Below are 17,313 nucleotides of genomic sequence, written 5' to 3'. Positions count from 1 at the left end.
CCCCCCCCCCCCACCCCCGCCACACAGTAGGAAAGTTCCAGAACTCCAGCTGGGGCAGAGGGAAGAGACAGGTAGACTTCAATCCTAGCAAGAGCAAAGTGTCAAGTAGCTCCGAGTCAGAGGCGCGGCTGCCTCAGAAAGCAGAGGGCTGATGTGGAACAGCATTTCCCTGAACTGAGCCGGGGCTGGAGGGGGAGGGGGAGGACAGAGAGAGGACAGGAGGAAGAAGGGGCCGGGGGACCTGGAATGGCACGACACCTCAACAATCAGAACTGGGCTGCGGAATGGGAAGCGGTTTATGGGGCTAAGTGGGGCTCTGCTATTTCCCTCAAGAAGGACTCGGAAGATGTTGATTCCAGGGCAGAGTGAGGGGCAGACAGGGTGAGGCTCTTCTGTAAAGTCCAACAGACACTCGCAGATGCTGGGAGGCTGGGGACTGCCAGGTTGGGAGCTTCACCCAGAGAGCCTCACCGCATTGACCCCACATCCACCACCCACCCAGCACACAGGAGGCCCCTCCTCACACTCCCAGGCCACCAAGACAGCCCCCAGCTTCACACACAGGCACACACATGCACGCTGCTCTCTCGCACTGAAGGGCATCACAGCCCCAAGTCTGGGTAAGAAATTCTCCACCAAAGGTGTTAAGGAATTTGCTTCCATGGGGAGAACTTGACGGCTGGGGGAAAACAGCAACAAACAAGCAAAAGAAATGCACGGGGCCTTTTCTCATCTGGCGAGATGAGCTTACACTGCTCAGGGGATGTTGGGAACAGCGAGGTGCGAGGTGTGGCCGCAGAGCCTAGCTGCACCTGTCCTGTCCCCTCTGACTTCTCACTTTTCCATACTGCAGGCTTCGAAACAGAGCTTGGGGAAGCCCCTCTGCAGGGGCAACCCTAGGGGATCTTCAGAGGGGCCAGAAGGAAACCCCGGGGGGCTGAGGGGAGTGGGGCTGGACATGGCCTGTGGGTGGCTCTCCCCTGGCAGGAGGAAGATCATGGTCTCAGAGCGCGGGAAGGCTGCAGCCTTCGACAGCTGCTTCTCTCTGGGGTCTCAGGGACAGGTCTCTCTGTGGGTCTGGGCAGGATGGGAGTGTTAAGGGTCAGGGAGGAGGTGAGCACACACAACCCTAGCCTAGACCCAGGCTCCTCGCCTGCTGCTGCTGGCCCTCAGGCGCCCTCAAGTGGACGAGGGGACCCCAGCAAGGGGGATGAAGGCAGGAGCAGCACCCCATGGGATGGACTGCACCAACAGGGAGCCAGGCAGAGGTCAACTCTGTAACCACCGCCCAGTGTCCCCAAGAGAGCAGCCCAGACCATGACTCCAACACAAGACCCAGAGAAAAGGAACAGGCTATTCCAGGGTCTGGGATTTAGAGCTGCCCCTTCTCAACTCCTAAAAGCTCCTCCAGTCTCTGCAGCCACAGCCTCCTCCTGCTGAGCCGACCCCTCTCCCCACCCTGTTCTACCCGCACCACCTGGGCCCCCTGGGACAGACCTTGGACAGCCTAGCAAGGTACCCTGTCCCCGGCCTCTCAGCTGCTGCCCTCCTCCTCCTCCTCCTCGCTGCCACCTTCATCACTCTGCCTTGGGTTAGGAGAGTTTCTCTAGTGCTTGGGGATCAGCAAAGGGACAGGGCTTGCTGTGGCTGGGCGTCCTGGCCCGTCTCATCTGAGGCTGGTGGGGATGTCACACCACATCGGCCCAGTTTTGGGAGGACCTCAGCCGGTAGACAGCTCCCTGCCCTCCCTCCCCTTTGCAATGGGGACAGGCTCGCAGGCCAGAGCTTGACTTCAGAAGCAAGAGGCAGAAGGGCAGGCAAGGGCCGGTCGAGCCAGGGTAGGAACCCAAGGGGTCAGGGCTGGGCTGGGGGACGCGGCTGGGGGCATCTCATTTCATGGATTTTGACCTGTCAATTTGTATTTGTGTGTGAATGTATTTTAAAACCAACAACAAAAGGAAAGAAAACAGCTACAAGGAGGCCAAAGCAGCCTTTGGGTGACTCACTCTGCCAGGAGCAGTGTGGCTCAAGGACACATTTGTCAGCACATGCCACACACACACGCACACATACACACACGCACGCACACACGAATTCACACTGTCACCCATCCCAGCCATCTGTGCCACACTCATGCCATGCACACTCACACTCCCGGTCCCCCCGGGTGGAGCAGGGTCCTTCTGACTGCATTTCCGGATCCGTTCTCGAAGCTGCCTGCTGCTGCTCAGAGCTCTGCTGTTGAGTCCCTTCCGGCTGCCGGCTCCTGAGGGCATCTACCAGATGTAGCCCCCGTCGTCAGCCTCGCCTGCCTCGCCCTCCTCCTCCTCGGCCTCCTCGCCTGCTTCCTCCGTCTCCTTCTCCTCCTCGTCCTCCCAGCCAACACCGCTCCCAAAGTCACCCGAGAAGCCCACGATGTCATCTGTGAGGGGACCAAGCCAACAGGGGGTGAGGGAGCTTCTGGTACGCCCCCACCTGGCATCCTACGACAAGGGCCCCCCAGGCCCAGGCCCCGAGCAGGCCCCGAGCCGCCCAGCCCGTACCGCAGTCGGGGTTCCCATGCGTGCGGGTGCCAGTCAGCTCCAGGCCCAGCTGGTCCACACACCAGCAGTCGCCGCTGCTCTGGTCACACTGCATCTTCCGGTAGTAGCCATCCTCGTCGCAGCTCGGGATGAAGATGCCTGAATGAGATGGGGCCAGGCAGGGTCAGAGCAGGGACCCGGGCTGTGGGCCCCTCAGAGAGGTGACCTCCGGCTCTACTCGCTGGAGATGAGGAAACCCGCTTCCTTGAACCACTGCTCAGCCCCTGTGCCAGCTCCCAGCCACCCCATCGGTTTCCCTGACTCTGTGGCCCAGATCTTGTAGGACAGCCAGTCTGACTTCACCGGGTTCGACACTCTCCATCCTCCCACAGTTCCTCCAGCCTGGCTGTCCCCTGCCAGGAAAGCCCAGCCTTCTCCTCCCAGCCACTCGGAGTCTGACCTGCCTCCAGGGCCCACTCGCTTTCCTGTAGGCCCCGCAGCTGAAGGTCCTGGGCGCCTGTGTACAGGTCACACTGCTAGTTCTATCTTTTTGGTGTGTCCATTTGTGTGTTGTGTGTTTCCTGACTGGCCCAAGCTAAAGGGTTATGAGGCCGAGGAGTGCGTCTGTCTTGCCGTCCGCTCTGAGCTGGGTCTGTTGCTGTTGTATCTCTGGAGAAGGCCCCCGGGTGTTTATGGAGTATGTGAGGGAGTGTCTCTCAGGGAGCCACCTCACTCAAACACTAGTCACATGCTTGCTGAAGGAAACGGAACTCAATGGAGGGTTCCAGGGTCCTTCTGTATCCCAAACTCTAGCTCCGGCATGGATGGGCATAAAATTAGTGCCTAAAACACGCTTTTCTGGGGCGCATTGGGGGGCCCTGCCCCCCACAAGGATAGACACAGGAAGGAGGCATCCCTCTCCTGTCTTCCTAGGCCAGGGCCTCCTCTGGGCTCCATGTCTGCCATGAGGCCCAAGGCTTGAGCCACTGGGTCTCAGACGAACCCAGGAAGCTGTCCCCACCTCCTCCTCTGAGTGCCTGGTCTAGCCCCTCACCTGGCTTCTTCTTGGCAGCCTCCTGGATCTGGACGCGCTCCAGCTCTGCCAGGCAGGGGGGCTCTGTGGGGAGAGAAGCAGTCTCTGAGGGAGCTGTCCCCTGGTGCTGGGGGGATGCACCGAGCCCTTCAAGGCTTAGAGACCCAGGCAGGGGCTCTGCAAGATGAAAACGCCCCGTTTCCGACACAGGGCCACCCCACAGCAGGGGTGGGAAGCATAGGAGCTCTGTGGCATGAAAACACCCAGTCTCTAATTAGGGGAGCTCATCCCACAGCTGTGGATGACCTGAGGTTCCCCAAGAAGTCCTAGGGACCCATGAGAGGAGTAACAGGATTCAGAAGAGGAGGTGGGGTGAACACATAGACACCCAAAGGTGAGAGACCCCAGGGGAACGTAATGCTAGAGGGAATGTTAGAGAGAACTCCCAAGCCTGAAAATACAGCCACACGCTACATGACAACACTTCAGTCAACAATGGATGGTGGTCCCATAAGATTACAACACTATTTTTACTGTACCTTTTCTGCTTTTAGCTCTTTATTTTATTTTATTTTTTGAGATGGACTTTTGCTCTTGTCTCCCAGGCTGGAGTGCAATGGCGTGATCTCGGCTCACTGCAACCTCTGCCTCCCAGGTTCAAGTGATTCTCCTGCCTCAGCCTCCCAAGTAGCTGGGATTACAGGCGCCCGCCACCATGCCTGGCTAATTTTTGTCTTTTTAGTAGAGACGGGATTTCACCAAGTTGGCCAGGCTGGTCTCAAACTCCTGACCTCAGGTGATCCACCTTCCTCGGCCTCCCAAAGTGCTGGGATTACAGAAATGAGCCACCACGTCCAGTCTATGTTTAGCTATGTTTAGATGCACAAATGCTTACCGTTGTGTTACAATGGTAAGCATTTATGTGTTACATGTTATGTGTCTGCAGTATTCAGCACATAACATGCTGCACAGGCTGTAGCCTGGGAGCAATGGGCCAGGTGCACAGGAGGCCGCACCACCGGGGTCTGTGGAAGCACTCCTGTGATGCTTGCACAGTGAGGAAATCACCTAACGATGCATTTCTCAGAATGTATCCCCCTCGTTAAGTGACGCATGACTGTAACTGGCAGCCAGCCTCTAACTTGTCTGCGACCTTGGGAAGTCCCCACCTCTCCAAGCTGGAAGCCTGCCTGGTTGTAAAATGAGGACAGTTCCCAGCCTCCTACCCAAGAAAGCTGCTGTATAGAATGGATGGAATGGCCTTCAAAGGCCCGGAAAGTCAAAGTGCTAGAGTGACACAGGTCACAGGAGGGCTGGGCAGTCAGAGTGTTGAAACAGATCACAATACCACGCATTTGCAGAGGAATTTGTGAATTACACGGTGCTCTGCACAGATTTTCTTGGCACATCGTCACAACAGGCTCCAAGATAGGTATTATTATTTCCTGATGCAGATGAAGAAGCAGAACTTAGAAAGATTCGGTCACTTGCCAGGGATCCCTGACTAGCGTATGGTGGGGCTCGGGCTGAAGCTTTGAGCCCTGACTGCCGATCCCCCACCAAGATGGGGAGAACCATCCAGCGAGGAACACCAGGCTTCCCCAGCTCCGGCCGCACAGGTCAGGTGAGCCCTGGGGACCTCAGTCTTTCCAGAGAGTACTCTGGTTTGAAAGCTCTGGCTTCAGGTATATTCAGCTGAGAAATTTCATCACATCTCTAAGGTTGATGACAATGTATGTAATCACTTATTTGGCGGCACAAAATGTAAGATATGCCCAAAAGAAGAATCACCGAGAAGCAAATGCATCTTCAGCTCTAAGACCCTCACTTATACAGCCCTTTCCCAAGCCCTCTGAGGGGCCCCAGAAAGTTTACATTTGTAATTTTTCATACTCTTTCTTTCCTTTTTTTTTTTTTTTTTTTTTTGAGACAGGTTCTTGCTCTGCTGCTCAGGCTGGAGTGCAGTGGCACAATCTCAGCTCACTGTAGCCTCAACCTCCTAGGCTCAAGCGATCCTGCCACCTTGGCCTCTTAAGTGGCAGGGACCACAAACGCATGCCACCACGCCTGGCTATTTTTTTTTCTTCTTCTTCTTCATAGAGATGAGGTCTCCCTGTATTGTTTGGGCTGGTCTCCAACTCCCGGGGTCACATGATCCTCCCACCTTGGCCTCCCAAAATGCTGGGATTTTTTTTTAACTCTTTCTTGAAGAAGATCTCCAAAAGTATATAAGCATCAGGACCCACAAAATCTGGATCCGTCTGGGAGCCTGCCAAGTAAGGGAGCTGAAAGTGTTGGCTTCCCCAGGTCTTAAAGGATGAAGCCCTGAGGGAGTACATGAAGTGGGCAAGCTGGGAAAGTGCTGGGTTTGGGGACATAGCCAAGAAAGAGCCACTCTGACTTCCCAAGAGAGCCTGGAACTTCAGGCAGAGCCCACACGGGTGAGGCAGGGGCCTGGGAGAGGGGTCACACTCACTCTCCCTCCAGAAGCAGAAGCACCACTCAGCAGTGGAGACCCGGCCATCCTTGTAGGTGTCACAGGAGTTGAAGAAGGGACGGATGCAGACCTCGTACTTGTCCAGGTTGATGGCAGCCAGCTCCGTCTGGTCCAGGAAGAGGTCGGCACTGGTGTCCAACTTGGAGAACATCCAGCCAATGGAGTCCTTGCAGCTGGCCCCCAGGCTCTTGTCCAGCCCTGGGAAAAGACCAGGTTCAGGCACGCTTCAGCTAGCTCTTCAGTCGTTTCTCCAGCCCTCCATCCCTCCACCTCACCATCAGCCCCAGCCCTCTGATCTGGGTCTGGGCAGCTTGGAATCTAACCATGGCATTGAGAAACTCGAGAATGGCCGAAGGTCCTTCCTTTCACCTCCACATAGGACTATGCCTGAACCATTCAAAACCCTGTTCTGAAAGCCCTTCAGGGAAAAGAATTCCTGCTTTCCCTGGGCTACCCATGTCAGGGTTTAAGCTCCCTCCACCCATGTTAAGTTCTTCCTACTAGCTAACCAGTATCCCTCCTGCTCTGGTGGAAGTCGACTTCTTTGGGGGGTGAAGGTTCTTTTGGAGCCAGAACCTTCTGGGTAGGACCCAGAGTCCGGCAGGAAGGAGCAAGGGCAGGCTGGCTCAGCATACACCTGTGTCCTCAGCCCCTTCCCTATCTCCCTCCCTCCTCCAGGCAGAGCAGCAAGCTTCCTACCGCTGGCCGGGCTGGCTGAGCCATTCTGCTTGGAGTTCTCATGAAGGAGCTGGAACCAGTCCCGCAGCCGATCTCCCAGGTCAGCCAGGTCCTGACCGGTGCAAGTCTCTGCAGAACAGAGAGAAAGCACGGAGGGTGAATGTGCAGTGGAGCAGCAGGCTCGATCTCAGTCTGGGATCCTGCCCTACAGGCCAGGAGGCTGAGCAGGGGTCAGGGAGGCAGCAGCAGAAGGGAAGGTGGAAATTGGACTTCCTCTTAAGTCCTCTCCCATCTCCCACCACCTACTCCTTCCTAGCATGAAAAACACACAGCCCAGATTATCTGTGGCTGAGTCCCTCCCTCTGCCCACCTTCCAGGCACCCAGGGGAGAAACAAGGGCTGAGCCCAAGCCTCCTGCTCTGTGTTAACCTGGACCTCTGACCTCACAGCTCCCTCAAGCCTTTCTGCATTTTTGCCACTTCCCTCTTGCTCCGCACACCTCTTCTACCATCCTAGAGTCCTGAAGGAGGTGCCAGGTGGCCCTGCAGTGCCCCCAGCCTGGTGGCCCAGTGCTCTCCTCACCTGGTTTGCCATCGGCAGTGGAGGTGGCCGCCTGCTCCGTGGGGCAGGGGCAGGGGCCCTCGCATCGCACCACCAGCTGCTTGTTGCTCAGGCACGCCTGTTGCTCCAGCTTACACTGCACACAGGGAAAGGTGGGACAAGGGACTGAGGGCTTACCCCAGGGGTCCCCACAACTGGGGACACCCTCAAGCCTCCCATGGCAGCCTCATCTGCCTCCCCCCATGGAGCACCCATGAACAGCCTGAAGGGCCCCTCTTGGTCCCTCTGCAGACCGAGGTGCACAGTGGAGAGAGGCAGGGCCCGGGAAGCAGGGTCCAGAGCTGGTCCTAGCCATGCAGGCTCCCATGAACCTGCTCGGCCCTCTCTGAGGATTTGTCCCTCCCAGGACACCCATCTCCCCTTCCCTCCCTGCCCCTGTCGCCCCTCCCCTGTGTTAGCTGTCTGTCACTCCCCCTGGTTCTCATGGCCTGTTCCTTGGTCCCTGTGTAATCAGCCATCAGCCCTTCCCTCAGTGATCTCTGCACAGTCACCCCAGTGGGCTTTTCTCAGCTCTCCTGAGAAGACACAGCACCGCCTATGGAGCATCTAACAATTCCTTGGCCTTCGCTGAGAACTGCTTCTGCCACGGCTGCCTGCTAAAGCCAGGTTCTGAGAGGGGCTCATGCACTCCTCGTCATGAAAGCCTTTTTTCCTGGTCATATCTCTTTCTTCTCATGGGGCGGCTGCTAATGGGAAGCGGGTCATCACAGCACTCGACAACATTGTCTCACTTGGGAGGCTTGGGTTTCTCCTGCTCAGCAGAGAACAGCAAGGCGCAGAGAGGCCCAGTGACTTGCCCAAGGCCATGGGCCGGGGTGAAAGCCAGATTTCCTGCCGACCTCCACCTCCCTAAAGGACAGCGTGATCCCCGAACCGGGCCGCACTGCAGCGTCCTGCCCAGACCTCGCCCTGGCCTTGGGTTGTGGGACACTAGCTCCTCTTCTTCTCCTCCTCCTCCTGCCAGCTCTGCCAGCTCCTCTGCACCCCTCCCACCTCCTAAATACAGCCTCTGCCCTGGTCTCTTGCTCATTCTCTCTCTCTCTCTCCTCCCTTTCTTCTCCCTGGTGACCTCATCCCCACAGCAACGTCAATCATCACCCACAGCGGGTAACTGAAATCTGCATCTCACTCCAGGAAGGCCCCTCAGCCCTGGCATCCACCCCGAGCCAGCTGTCAGTGCCCTCCCAAACCAAGCAATTCCTGACTCCTTGTTGCCAGTAAAAACATTCACAATCAGCATCTGCATTTCTATGTTCTTTTTTTTTTTTTTTTTTTTGAGACAAGGTCTCACTCTGTCGCCCAGGCTGGTGCAATCATGGCTCACTGCAGCCTCGAACTCCTGGCCTCCACCTCAGCCTCTCAAATAGCTGGAATCACAGGCATATGCAACCACACCCAGCTAATTTTTATATTTTTTGTAGAGACAGGGTCTCACTATGTTGCTCAGCCTGGTCTCACACTCCTGGACTCAAGCAATCCACCCGTCTCAGCCTCCCAAAGTGCTGAGATTACAGGCGTGAGCCACCATGACCAGCCTAAAATTTTTTAAATGCTTTCTCAAATATTGTCTCCTGAAATCCTCACAAAAATCCCCATAAGGTGCAAATTCATTCTCCCAGTCAATTCCTTCTTCCATCACCTTCTTATGGAAGATTATTTCCTGCTGCCCCAGAAGGCCCCTGCTCACTGGTTAACACTGGTGCCTCCCTGTGGAAATCCTCTTCTTCACTTTCTAACAATTGGATGCCAGAGCTCCTTCTTCCTCACCCATGGACACTTGGCTGAGGCTTCCCTCGGTTCCTTTGACTTGCAGTTACCTGACCGCAGAGTCTCTTTCAGGCCCCACTCCCTACCTGCACCTATCCGAGGTCAGGTACAGACAGGGTCTGGCTCCAACTCTCAGGTAGTCCCAGCCAGGGCTGCAGGTGGCCCCAGTATGGCTGGCTGCATTGAACGCACTGACCTTGCCATCTGGCCCCACCTCAGTCCTGGAAACCCCTTGGGAGGCCCCAGCTGGGTCATCCTTTCTGCTTCCTGTGGCCTCGGGTGACTCCACCCCCACCCTACCTGGGGCCAGGGCTCCTCACCACAGAGCTGTACGTGTGGCCATCTGAGCCGCAGACAGAGGCAAGCTGGGCCATGTGGCAGGGCTTGCAGATGGAGTCTTTGTTTCCATGGAGTTTCACGGTCGGCTGCTTGATCCTACAGGAGAGGGTGGGGAGCACACCAGGGTGGAGGTGACAATGAGGAAGGAGCAGGGGAAGGGAGGGCTGAGGAGACCTGTTCCAACAGGAAGGCAGCAGCAACCTCCAGCAGATCAGCCCCTTCCTGCCCCTGCCCACCCTCCCCACGCTGCTGCCAGATCTTCCTCCAGCTCAGAGGGTTGAACCAACTGGGCAAGGCATAAATTCCCCCAGCTTCGCTTCTTCCAGGCTTCACTGAGTCCTATGGGGCCTTCAGGTAGCAACTCCAGGTCTGACAGCCAGAGGTAAAAGGGAGTCACACTTCACTTAAGGGGTCAGACCAAATCTGAGGTTGCAAACTGATGACCTCTGGGCCATACTTGGCCACCGAGGGTTTTTTTTAAATTGAGTTATTTATGCACTAACATTTACCAAATGGGAGAGTTCACATAAATACCTGGATTCTTGGCCTTTCTTTGAAAAACGGAAGACGTGGGAGTCCTGGACCTGCATTCCCACATAATGGGACAGGGCCAAGAAGGAGCTGCCAGGCCTGTGCTCCACAGAGCGGCCCGTGAAAAAACCACTCTTCATGCGTTACATTACCGGCCATGCCCCTGCAGCCTTCTAAGACTGCAACTCCATCTTTCATCTTCTGTGATTCAGGAGAGAAGGGAGGGAACTGGAACCTTTTCCAGGGTCTTGAAGCCAGACAGAGCCTTGTCCTTGGGCTAGAGCTAAGACTTCCTTTTTTGTTGTTGTTGTTGTTGTTGTTGTTGTTGTTGTTGTTGTTTGAGATGGAGTCTCACTCTGTCACCCAGGCTGGAGTGTAGTGGCATGATCTTGGCTCAGCCTCCCAGGTTCGAGCAATTCTCCTGTCTCAGCCTCCCGAGTAGCTGGGACTACAGGCACAAGCGACCATGCCCGGCTAATTTTGTATTTTTAGTAGAGACAGGGTTTCATCATATTGGTCAGGCTGGTCTCGAACTCCTGACCTTAGGTGATCCACCCACCTCGGCTTCCCAAAGTGTTGGGATTACAGGTGTGAGCCACCACACCCAGCTGGAGCTAAGGCTTCCTTAAATGTCCCTCACTCCTTTCTCCTCTGCAAGCTACAACCTCTCACAAGCTACCACCTTAAATATTTCATGAAGTCACTGCATGTCAAAGCTGAAAGGAACCTCAAATTATCTAGTCTAACCTATTTGTCTTAGAGATACTACATCAAGGCCCAAAAAGGAGATGTGACTTTCCCTGGATCCCACAGTGTTTGGTAATTGTTCCTATATGGTGTGACTTTCTCCTCACTAATCTCTTGAATGACTTACTTTAGGTGAAGGCAGCCGCCATGTTGTAAGGACACTCAAGCATCCCTATGGAGGGGTCCACATGACCAGGAACTGAGGTCTCCCACCAAGAGCATAAGAGCGAGCTTGGAAGTGGATCCTCTAGCCCCTGACAAGCTTTCAGATGAAACAGCCCCAGCCAGCACCTTGATGATAACTTCAAGACAGACCCCGAGCCAGACCCCGAGCCAGAACCATCTAAGAGAACAACTTCTGGATTCCAACCCTCAGAAATGATGTGAGATAATACATATTTGCTGTTTTAAGCACTAAGTTTTATAATTTATTTCACAGCAGTAGATGGCTAATTCATAAGGAGAGGGTCAGTTGAGCCCTTGCTCTTTGAACACACCCCCTCCAGGGCTCCCACCTCCCCAAACCCCTCACCTGTGCTCCAGCTTCTTGCGACTGATGCACATGGCCCGCTGGTAGCCCTGGGCGATGCATACTTTGTGGCGGCTGCACTTCACCTTCTGGCAGGGGTCCTTGGTGGTGTCCAGGGCTACAGGGGCACAGAGTCAGGACACAGGTCACCTGGGAGAACCCAAGAACCTCCAGCCCCGCTTCTGAGCTGGGAGGCCTCTCCCTCCAGCAGCCCTTGATAACCAGAGCTCCTGAGCTCAGGAGTCCCACCCCCACCGGGGCCTGGCTGCTCAAGGAGCCTCCAAGCGGGGTCAGGGCTTGCCCTCTGGTCTCAAGTCTTCACACTTGTCAGTCACCTTCCCCCGCCGGGAGAGTCATGTTACCTTCATCTCCTTGCTGATTGTCCTCCCAGCTCTTGATGTAGTCGTCCTAGAGGACAGAGAGGGACAAGGGAGAAGGGAAGGGCTAAGATCCATATCCCAGAGGTTCAACTGCGGGGCCAAGGAGAGGCCGGGCCAGCGATGCCATGTGCCAATGGCCGTCATCCTGGTGGCTGACTCCTGTCCACCCAGGCCCTACCAGCTGCCTTCCCCACACCTCCATCTCTGTAAACCCATGTCTAGAATCCTTTCCAGCCTCTCCCGTGAGCTCCTTATTGCCCCCACACCACACTGGAGGCTGGCAGGGAAGGCAAGTCAGAGTGAGGGTGTGGAGGGACAGGAGGGGAGGGGGTGTGCTCTGCAGAGACCACACAGACTGGGCCCCTCGGCAGTACTCACCTCCACTTCCTGGAGATCAGGGAACAGCCACAGGCCACGGAAAACGGAGCAGGAGGAGAAGGGGAGAAAGATGGGGATATCAGTGTGAGGCCCTCTGGTGTTTCTGGAGTCCCCCCCTCGTCATGTGGCCATGGGTGCTGAGCAATGGCCTTTGATGGCTGTGTTCCTCTGACCCCCAGGAACCCCAATAGGAGGCCAGTATTCTTATGTCTTCACCACAGAGCTTAAGACTGGCCTTAGGAGAAGAGGCTTTTTCTTTGAGAGGGTGGGGCACCCCCCACTCCATTCCCAGCCCCACCACCAAGACAGATGTCCCAGGGGCCCACACTGCATGAGAACAGAGCTTCTCATGCCTGTGCCCTGGGTGTCCCAGAAACTGCCTGAGAAACGGTGCACTGTCTGTCTCCTGCCAAGGGCCCTTCCTTGTCAGTCCCCTCTCCTGACCTCTGCCCACCATGTGAGTGAGGCGGGAGGAAGGCCCTCTCATCCAGGCTGCAAAGGGATGCTTTTTGCTCAAGGTCTCACTTCTCTACAGAGCTCAGCTGGTACATGGAGTGAGTGGGGAGGCCATGCCTGTGATGAGGTTTCCCCAGTTATCACAGTTCAGCTTCAAATCCTCAGAGGCAGAGGACCCAGAAAGGGTCCTATGAGGTCACCTGGTCCAGCCCCCTCTTTGTGCAGGAGAAAGCCCAGAGACAGGAGATGACCTGACCCAGGTCCTCCTGTCACAGAACCCCGGTCTCCCGACACCCAGCACAGGCCACTCTTCTTGCTACAACATACTCTCTGAGGCCTAAGACACAAGGGAGACCTTCTCACCCTGCTCTGGCTGCAGGGACCTCTTGGGCCATGGACCACAGAGTGGCCAGAGGCAGAGCACCTCCCACCCAACCCAGCTCCCTGGTAAGAACACTCAACTTATCTGGCTTCCTCCCTTTCCCCTACAGGGCAGAGACAGTTGCTAAAAAAAAACCAAACCATCCCAGGGCACTCCTGGTGGAAGCTCTGCCAGGCAGGCAAGGAGGGGGCTTCCCAGGCCTGGAGGCGGGCAGTTACAAGGACCAGCTGCCCACTTCCTCTGCATGGGGCTCCAGGAGGGGCTCTAGGAGCTGGGGGGGAGAAGGGCATAAGAAGTCACGCGCAGCTGCCCCCTTCATCCTGAGTCCTGCCCTAGCCCAAAGGAACGGAGATGTGCAGGGGTGAGCAGAGCTGTCAGGTCTGGGGGGAAAGCACATGGGGCCATGGCACCAAAGGGCACCCACACGCATGCAGCAGTGGGCACACAGAACAGTTCCTAAAGGGCTTTGAAATCCCAAGGCCTTCAGGCTTCTGAAGCCTCCCCTGGAAGCTGGCAAGCATCAGAGTAGGCAGGGTGAGGCCTCCTGGACAAAGGCCAGAAGGGGCCAGACCCGAGCAAGCAGTTGGCATCACCACCGAGAAAGACGCGGTGTGCACAGGCATAGATCCGAGTGCATGCTTCTGTGCGTGTGTGCATTTATGCAGACCCAGGTGCACCCATGCACACTCACAGGTCTGTACTATGTAGCGTGTGTGTGCAGGCGCATTTGTATGTATGCACATCTTCATTTATGCACAGGTGGACATATGCACACACGTGTGTAGCTACAGTAGGAAAACAAGGACACTAACAAGGACACTGTTCACCCAGTGCCAGATGGTTTTTATCCAGAAACGAGGCGACAAAACCCACTCTGTGAGCAGCCTCCAGTTTCGCACTCGAGGCTCTCCCTCAGGCTGGCCTTCCTGCCTCTTCCGCAGTGCGAGAAGGAGGCAGCAGGAGACAGGAAGGAGGGAGAGGGTGGGAGGACCACAAACTGCTCCCGTGAGGGCCCAGGCCGGCTCTCTCCCTCTCTCTCCTTCTTTCTCTTGCTTTCACCTGCGTCCCCGTGTGTTCCTGTGTCCCTCTCTCCTCTGTCTCTCTCACTGAGCCTCTTCCCCACCCCTCTGCTCGGCCCACACCTGGCCCACACATACCTGTCCCAGCAGCCAAGAGTCCCGCAGCCCCTGGGCCCAGGAGCAGACAGAGGAAGGCTGCAGGGGTGCTTCCTGGGAGCCTGCGGGACACCTGGCCTCACACCCACCCCATCCCTGGGGCTTGACCTGAGCGCTCCTGAGCCCCTGGGCAAGCTTCTGCGGAGGCTGCAGGCACCACTTCCCTCATTTGCTAAAACCAACGAAGCCTTCTCCAGGAGCTCCTCGTGGTGCAGGGGTCCTCTGCTGGGGGTCCACCCCACAGGAGATGGAGGGAAGCCAAGAGAGGTGCAGCTGCTGAGGCCATGATGACAAGGGTTGGGGCAAAAGTGGCAACTGGTCTCCATCAGCTGGGGTCTTCCCATCTGTACCCATCATCCCCTGGGGCAGGGGTGGGGACAAGACTGTGCAGGTGACAGGAAATGGCTGGGTTCTGGGAGGGAGGTATGAGCCCTCAACCACACCTGCCCTCAACCAACAAGATCTGTGTGCCCACAACCCACCTGTCCAGAGTGGGAGTACGGAAGGCACCTCCAGCCTCTGGGCGTCATCTGAGGCCCCTGATACTTCCATCCTCTGGCCCAACCCTGCTGCCTTAACCTCCAGCCAGGCTGTGAGTGGAATCTTTGGGACTCAGTACACAGTGGATTCTCAAAGATCAAGACCAAGAATTTCTGATTAGAAATTTGGGGGAAAGTGGGGATGGGGTGGGAGTTCTAAGAAAGGGACTTCCCCAGCAGCTCCACCATCCCCCACTCCCCTCCTGACTCAGTTGGCAGGGAGGCAGCCCCTTCTGTGCAAAGCACTGCCCCAGGTTCCAGCCTCGGCTTTTTGCCTCTGCTGTGGCCAGGCTGGGCGGGAGGGATGGAGGGGCCCCGGTGGATCTGGATTCCAGGACCCTCCCTCCCAGGAGAACAAAGACAGCCAGCCAGAGAGGGACGAGGAGAGCAGGGCCCTGGGGTCCTACAGATCCCCAGGCTTCCCCTGACCAGCGCACCTTGGGCAAGCACCCGACCTCAAGGGGCTCAGTGCCTCACAGGACTACTCAGAGATCAAAGCAGATGGCACCTGTGGGGTGCCTGGGATCCAAGAAGCACTTAACAAATCCAAGCTGAAAAGGCCCCGGACTGTGGGTGGGGAAATGGGGGACAGAGATGCCACATGAGGAACCCCGAAAAAGTGGAGAGGGAGAGGCCACCACGGGGACAGCAGAGACCATAGGCGGTGTGAGGAGAGTCCCCTAGGGGGTCTTGCGGGGAGGAAGGATGAGGAAGTCCTGTGGACAACTTGGGAGTGGCCACTCTGAGGGCAAAACCCAGGGACACACTGAGGGGCCCCCGAGGCCAGGTGTGGGCTGGTGCCACCTTTAAGCTGAAAAGAAGGTGTTTGTTGGCAAGTGCGAATAATGCCTTTCAGTGCAGCGCTGTCTATTTCTGGCACCCCAGTGGGCTCATTAGCAGTTGTGAGAAATGGTCTCATCAGGGCACCTGGGGCTTCTCAGGAAACAGAGGCCCTGTTCTACACCTGAGAGTGCTGGCAGGTGGCTCTGCTGCCAATCTCACCCGGAAAATGGGGATTTGGAAGAGCCCATGGCTTGTATTGCATGGTGCTTAGATATGCTTATCTATCTACCTATCTATATGAGTAAAGCTTTTAATTAAAAAACATTTTTTTAATAGAGATGGGGGTCTTGCCATGTTGCCCAGGCTGGTCTTGAACTCCTGGGCTCAGGCAATCCTCCTGCCTTAGCCTCCCACAGTGCTGAGATTACAGGTGTGAACCACTGTGCCCAGCCTGCCTGATGCTTTTCCAGGAATTTGGATGGGTCTGCCTTTTATCTTCACAGTCCTATGAAGTAGTCAGAGCCAACAGGATCAACACCAGAAGAAAGGAGAAAACGAAGGTTCAGAGAGGAAGAGCAACTGGCCAGAGATCGCAAGACAAAAGAGGAAATGAGCCAGGGTTCCCCATCCCCCACTCCCACCCCACAAGTTATAGAGTATCTCTCCTTAAGAGAGGACCAGTGTCTGCAGTGAGGAGGAGGAGGTAGAGAGAGGACATAGAAGGGGCATTGGACCAGGAGTCCACTTTCAGCCTGGCCCATGGCATGTCCTCAAACCAGTCATTTCCTTACTGTGCCATGAGAACCTCAGTGGTGACTGTGCCTTAGAATCAGCCGAGGAGCTCTTTATTTTTATTTATTTATTGAGACAGGGTCTTGTTCTGTCACCCAGGCAGGAGTGCAGTGGCACGATCATAGCTCACTGTAGCCTCAAACTCCCAGGCTCAAGTGATCCTCCTGCCTTGCAAGTACCTGGGACCACAGGCATGTGCCACCATGCCTGTCTAACATTTGGTGTGTTTTTTTTCATAGAGATAGGGTCTTGATATGCTGCCCAGGCTGATCTCCAACTCCTAGGCTCAAGTGATCCTCCTGCCTCAGCCCCCCAAAGCACTGGGGTTACAGGCATGAGGCACCATGCCCTTCCCCGAGGAGCTTTTTAAATCTTCCAGCACCCACGTGCTACCTGAGACTTCTGGAATCCCATGGGCAAGACCCAGCTTGGGCAGGCTTCTGTGCCGGCTCTAGGCAGGCAGCTTAGAGACCACTGGGCCAGCCATGAGGCCTCAGGTCCCTCCCACTCTGTGCTTATGTCTAATACTTTGCTGATGTTCTTGGGTCTCTTCACCCCAAATACGGGGCCTCTGGGATGAAAAAGAGCAGCCATTCTTCCTCCCTCCGAGGGTGCCTCACACAAAGCAATACAAGGTGCGCTGAGGAACAGGCTGGTCCCGGGAGAACCCAGGCTCCTGCTTCCCATTCCAGGCCTGTTCCTGCAGCAGGCTCACAGTGCCACCCTCGCCAACCCAAAGACCGTCCTGCCCCTTCCCCTCCCAAATCCCTCTTGCCTGCCCTCCCTGCCCTCCACCCACTGGCCTGGACCACCCCAATCCGAACAACTGCAGCACCTCCTGAGGGTCTCCCTCCTCCCACCATCTTCCACATGGCTGTGGCCACCCAGATCCTTCCAGAACACAATTCTGACCCGGTCTCTCCCTCCTTGAAACTGAATATACAGTTTGATCTCATTTTGGGGAAAAAGAAGGTGAGTAGGTGAAAAGGATTTATACCAAAATGGTAATAGTCATTTCCTCTGCTGGGTAGGAATACAGAGAATTCTGACATCTTTCTGCTTTTCCCCAACTTTCCCCAAAATTTCTGCAATGAATATATATTACTTTGTAATAAAGGGAAAAATCATAATCATAATCATAATAAATATAAATAATAAAATAAA

The 17,313-nt window shown here is 55.8% G+C and overlaps 1 protein-coding gene across 1 annotated transcript in view; it reads right to left on the bottom strand.

Annotated features, from left to right (window-relative positions):
- Positions 1-278: 278 nt before the first annotated feature.
- SPOCK2 (SPARC (osteonectin), cwcv and kazal like domains proteoglycan 2) overlaps positions 279-17,313 on the bottom strand; it is a 28,364-nt gene continuing 11,329 nt past the window's right edge. Inside the window, exons 3-12 of the mRNA XM_017854621.1 lie at positions 12,023-12,031; positions 11,627-11,672; positions 11,268-11,382; positions 9,439-9,553; positions 7,313-7,427; positions 6,752-6,859; positions 6,032-6,250; positions 3,577-3,639; positions 2,544-2,681; positions 279-2,422 (exon numbers count right to left, since the gene is read on the bottom strand). Of these exons, the coding sequence (XP_017710110.1) occupies positions 2,277-2,422; positions 2,544-2,681; positions 3,577-3,639; positions 6,032-6,250; positions 6,752-6,859; positions 7,313-7,427; positions 9,439-9,553; positions 11,268-11,382; positions 11,627-11,672; positions 12,023-12,031 (1,074 nt within the window). The 3' untranslated portion in view covers positions 279-2,276. The remainder of the gene's footprint in view (positions 2,423-2,543; positions 2,682-3,576; positions 3,640-6,031; positions 6,251-6,751; positions 6,860-7,312; positions 7,428-9,438; positions 9,554-11,267; positions 11,383-11,626; positions 11,673-12,022; positions 12,032-17,313) is intronic.

The sequence above is a fragment of the Rhinopithecus bieti genome, unplaced genomic scaffold (genome assembly GCF_001698545.2).
Source record: "Rhinopithecus bieti isolate Rb0 unplaced genomic scaffold, ASM169854v2 scaffold_36008, whole genome shotgun sequence".
Classification (NCBI taxonomy): domain Eukaryota; kingdom Metazoa; phylum Chordata; class Mammalia; order Primates; family Cercopithecidae; genus Rhinopithecus; species Rhinopithecus bieti.
Note: the sequence above shows the minus strand (reverse complement) of the source record. Positions and strands in the feature narration are given on the sequence as shown.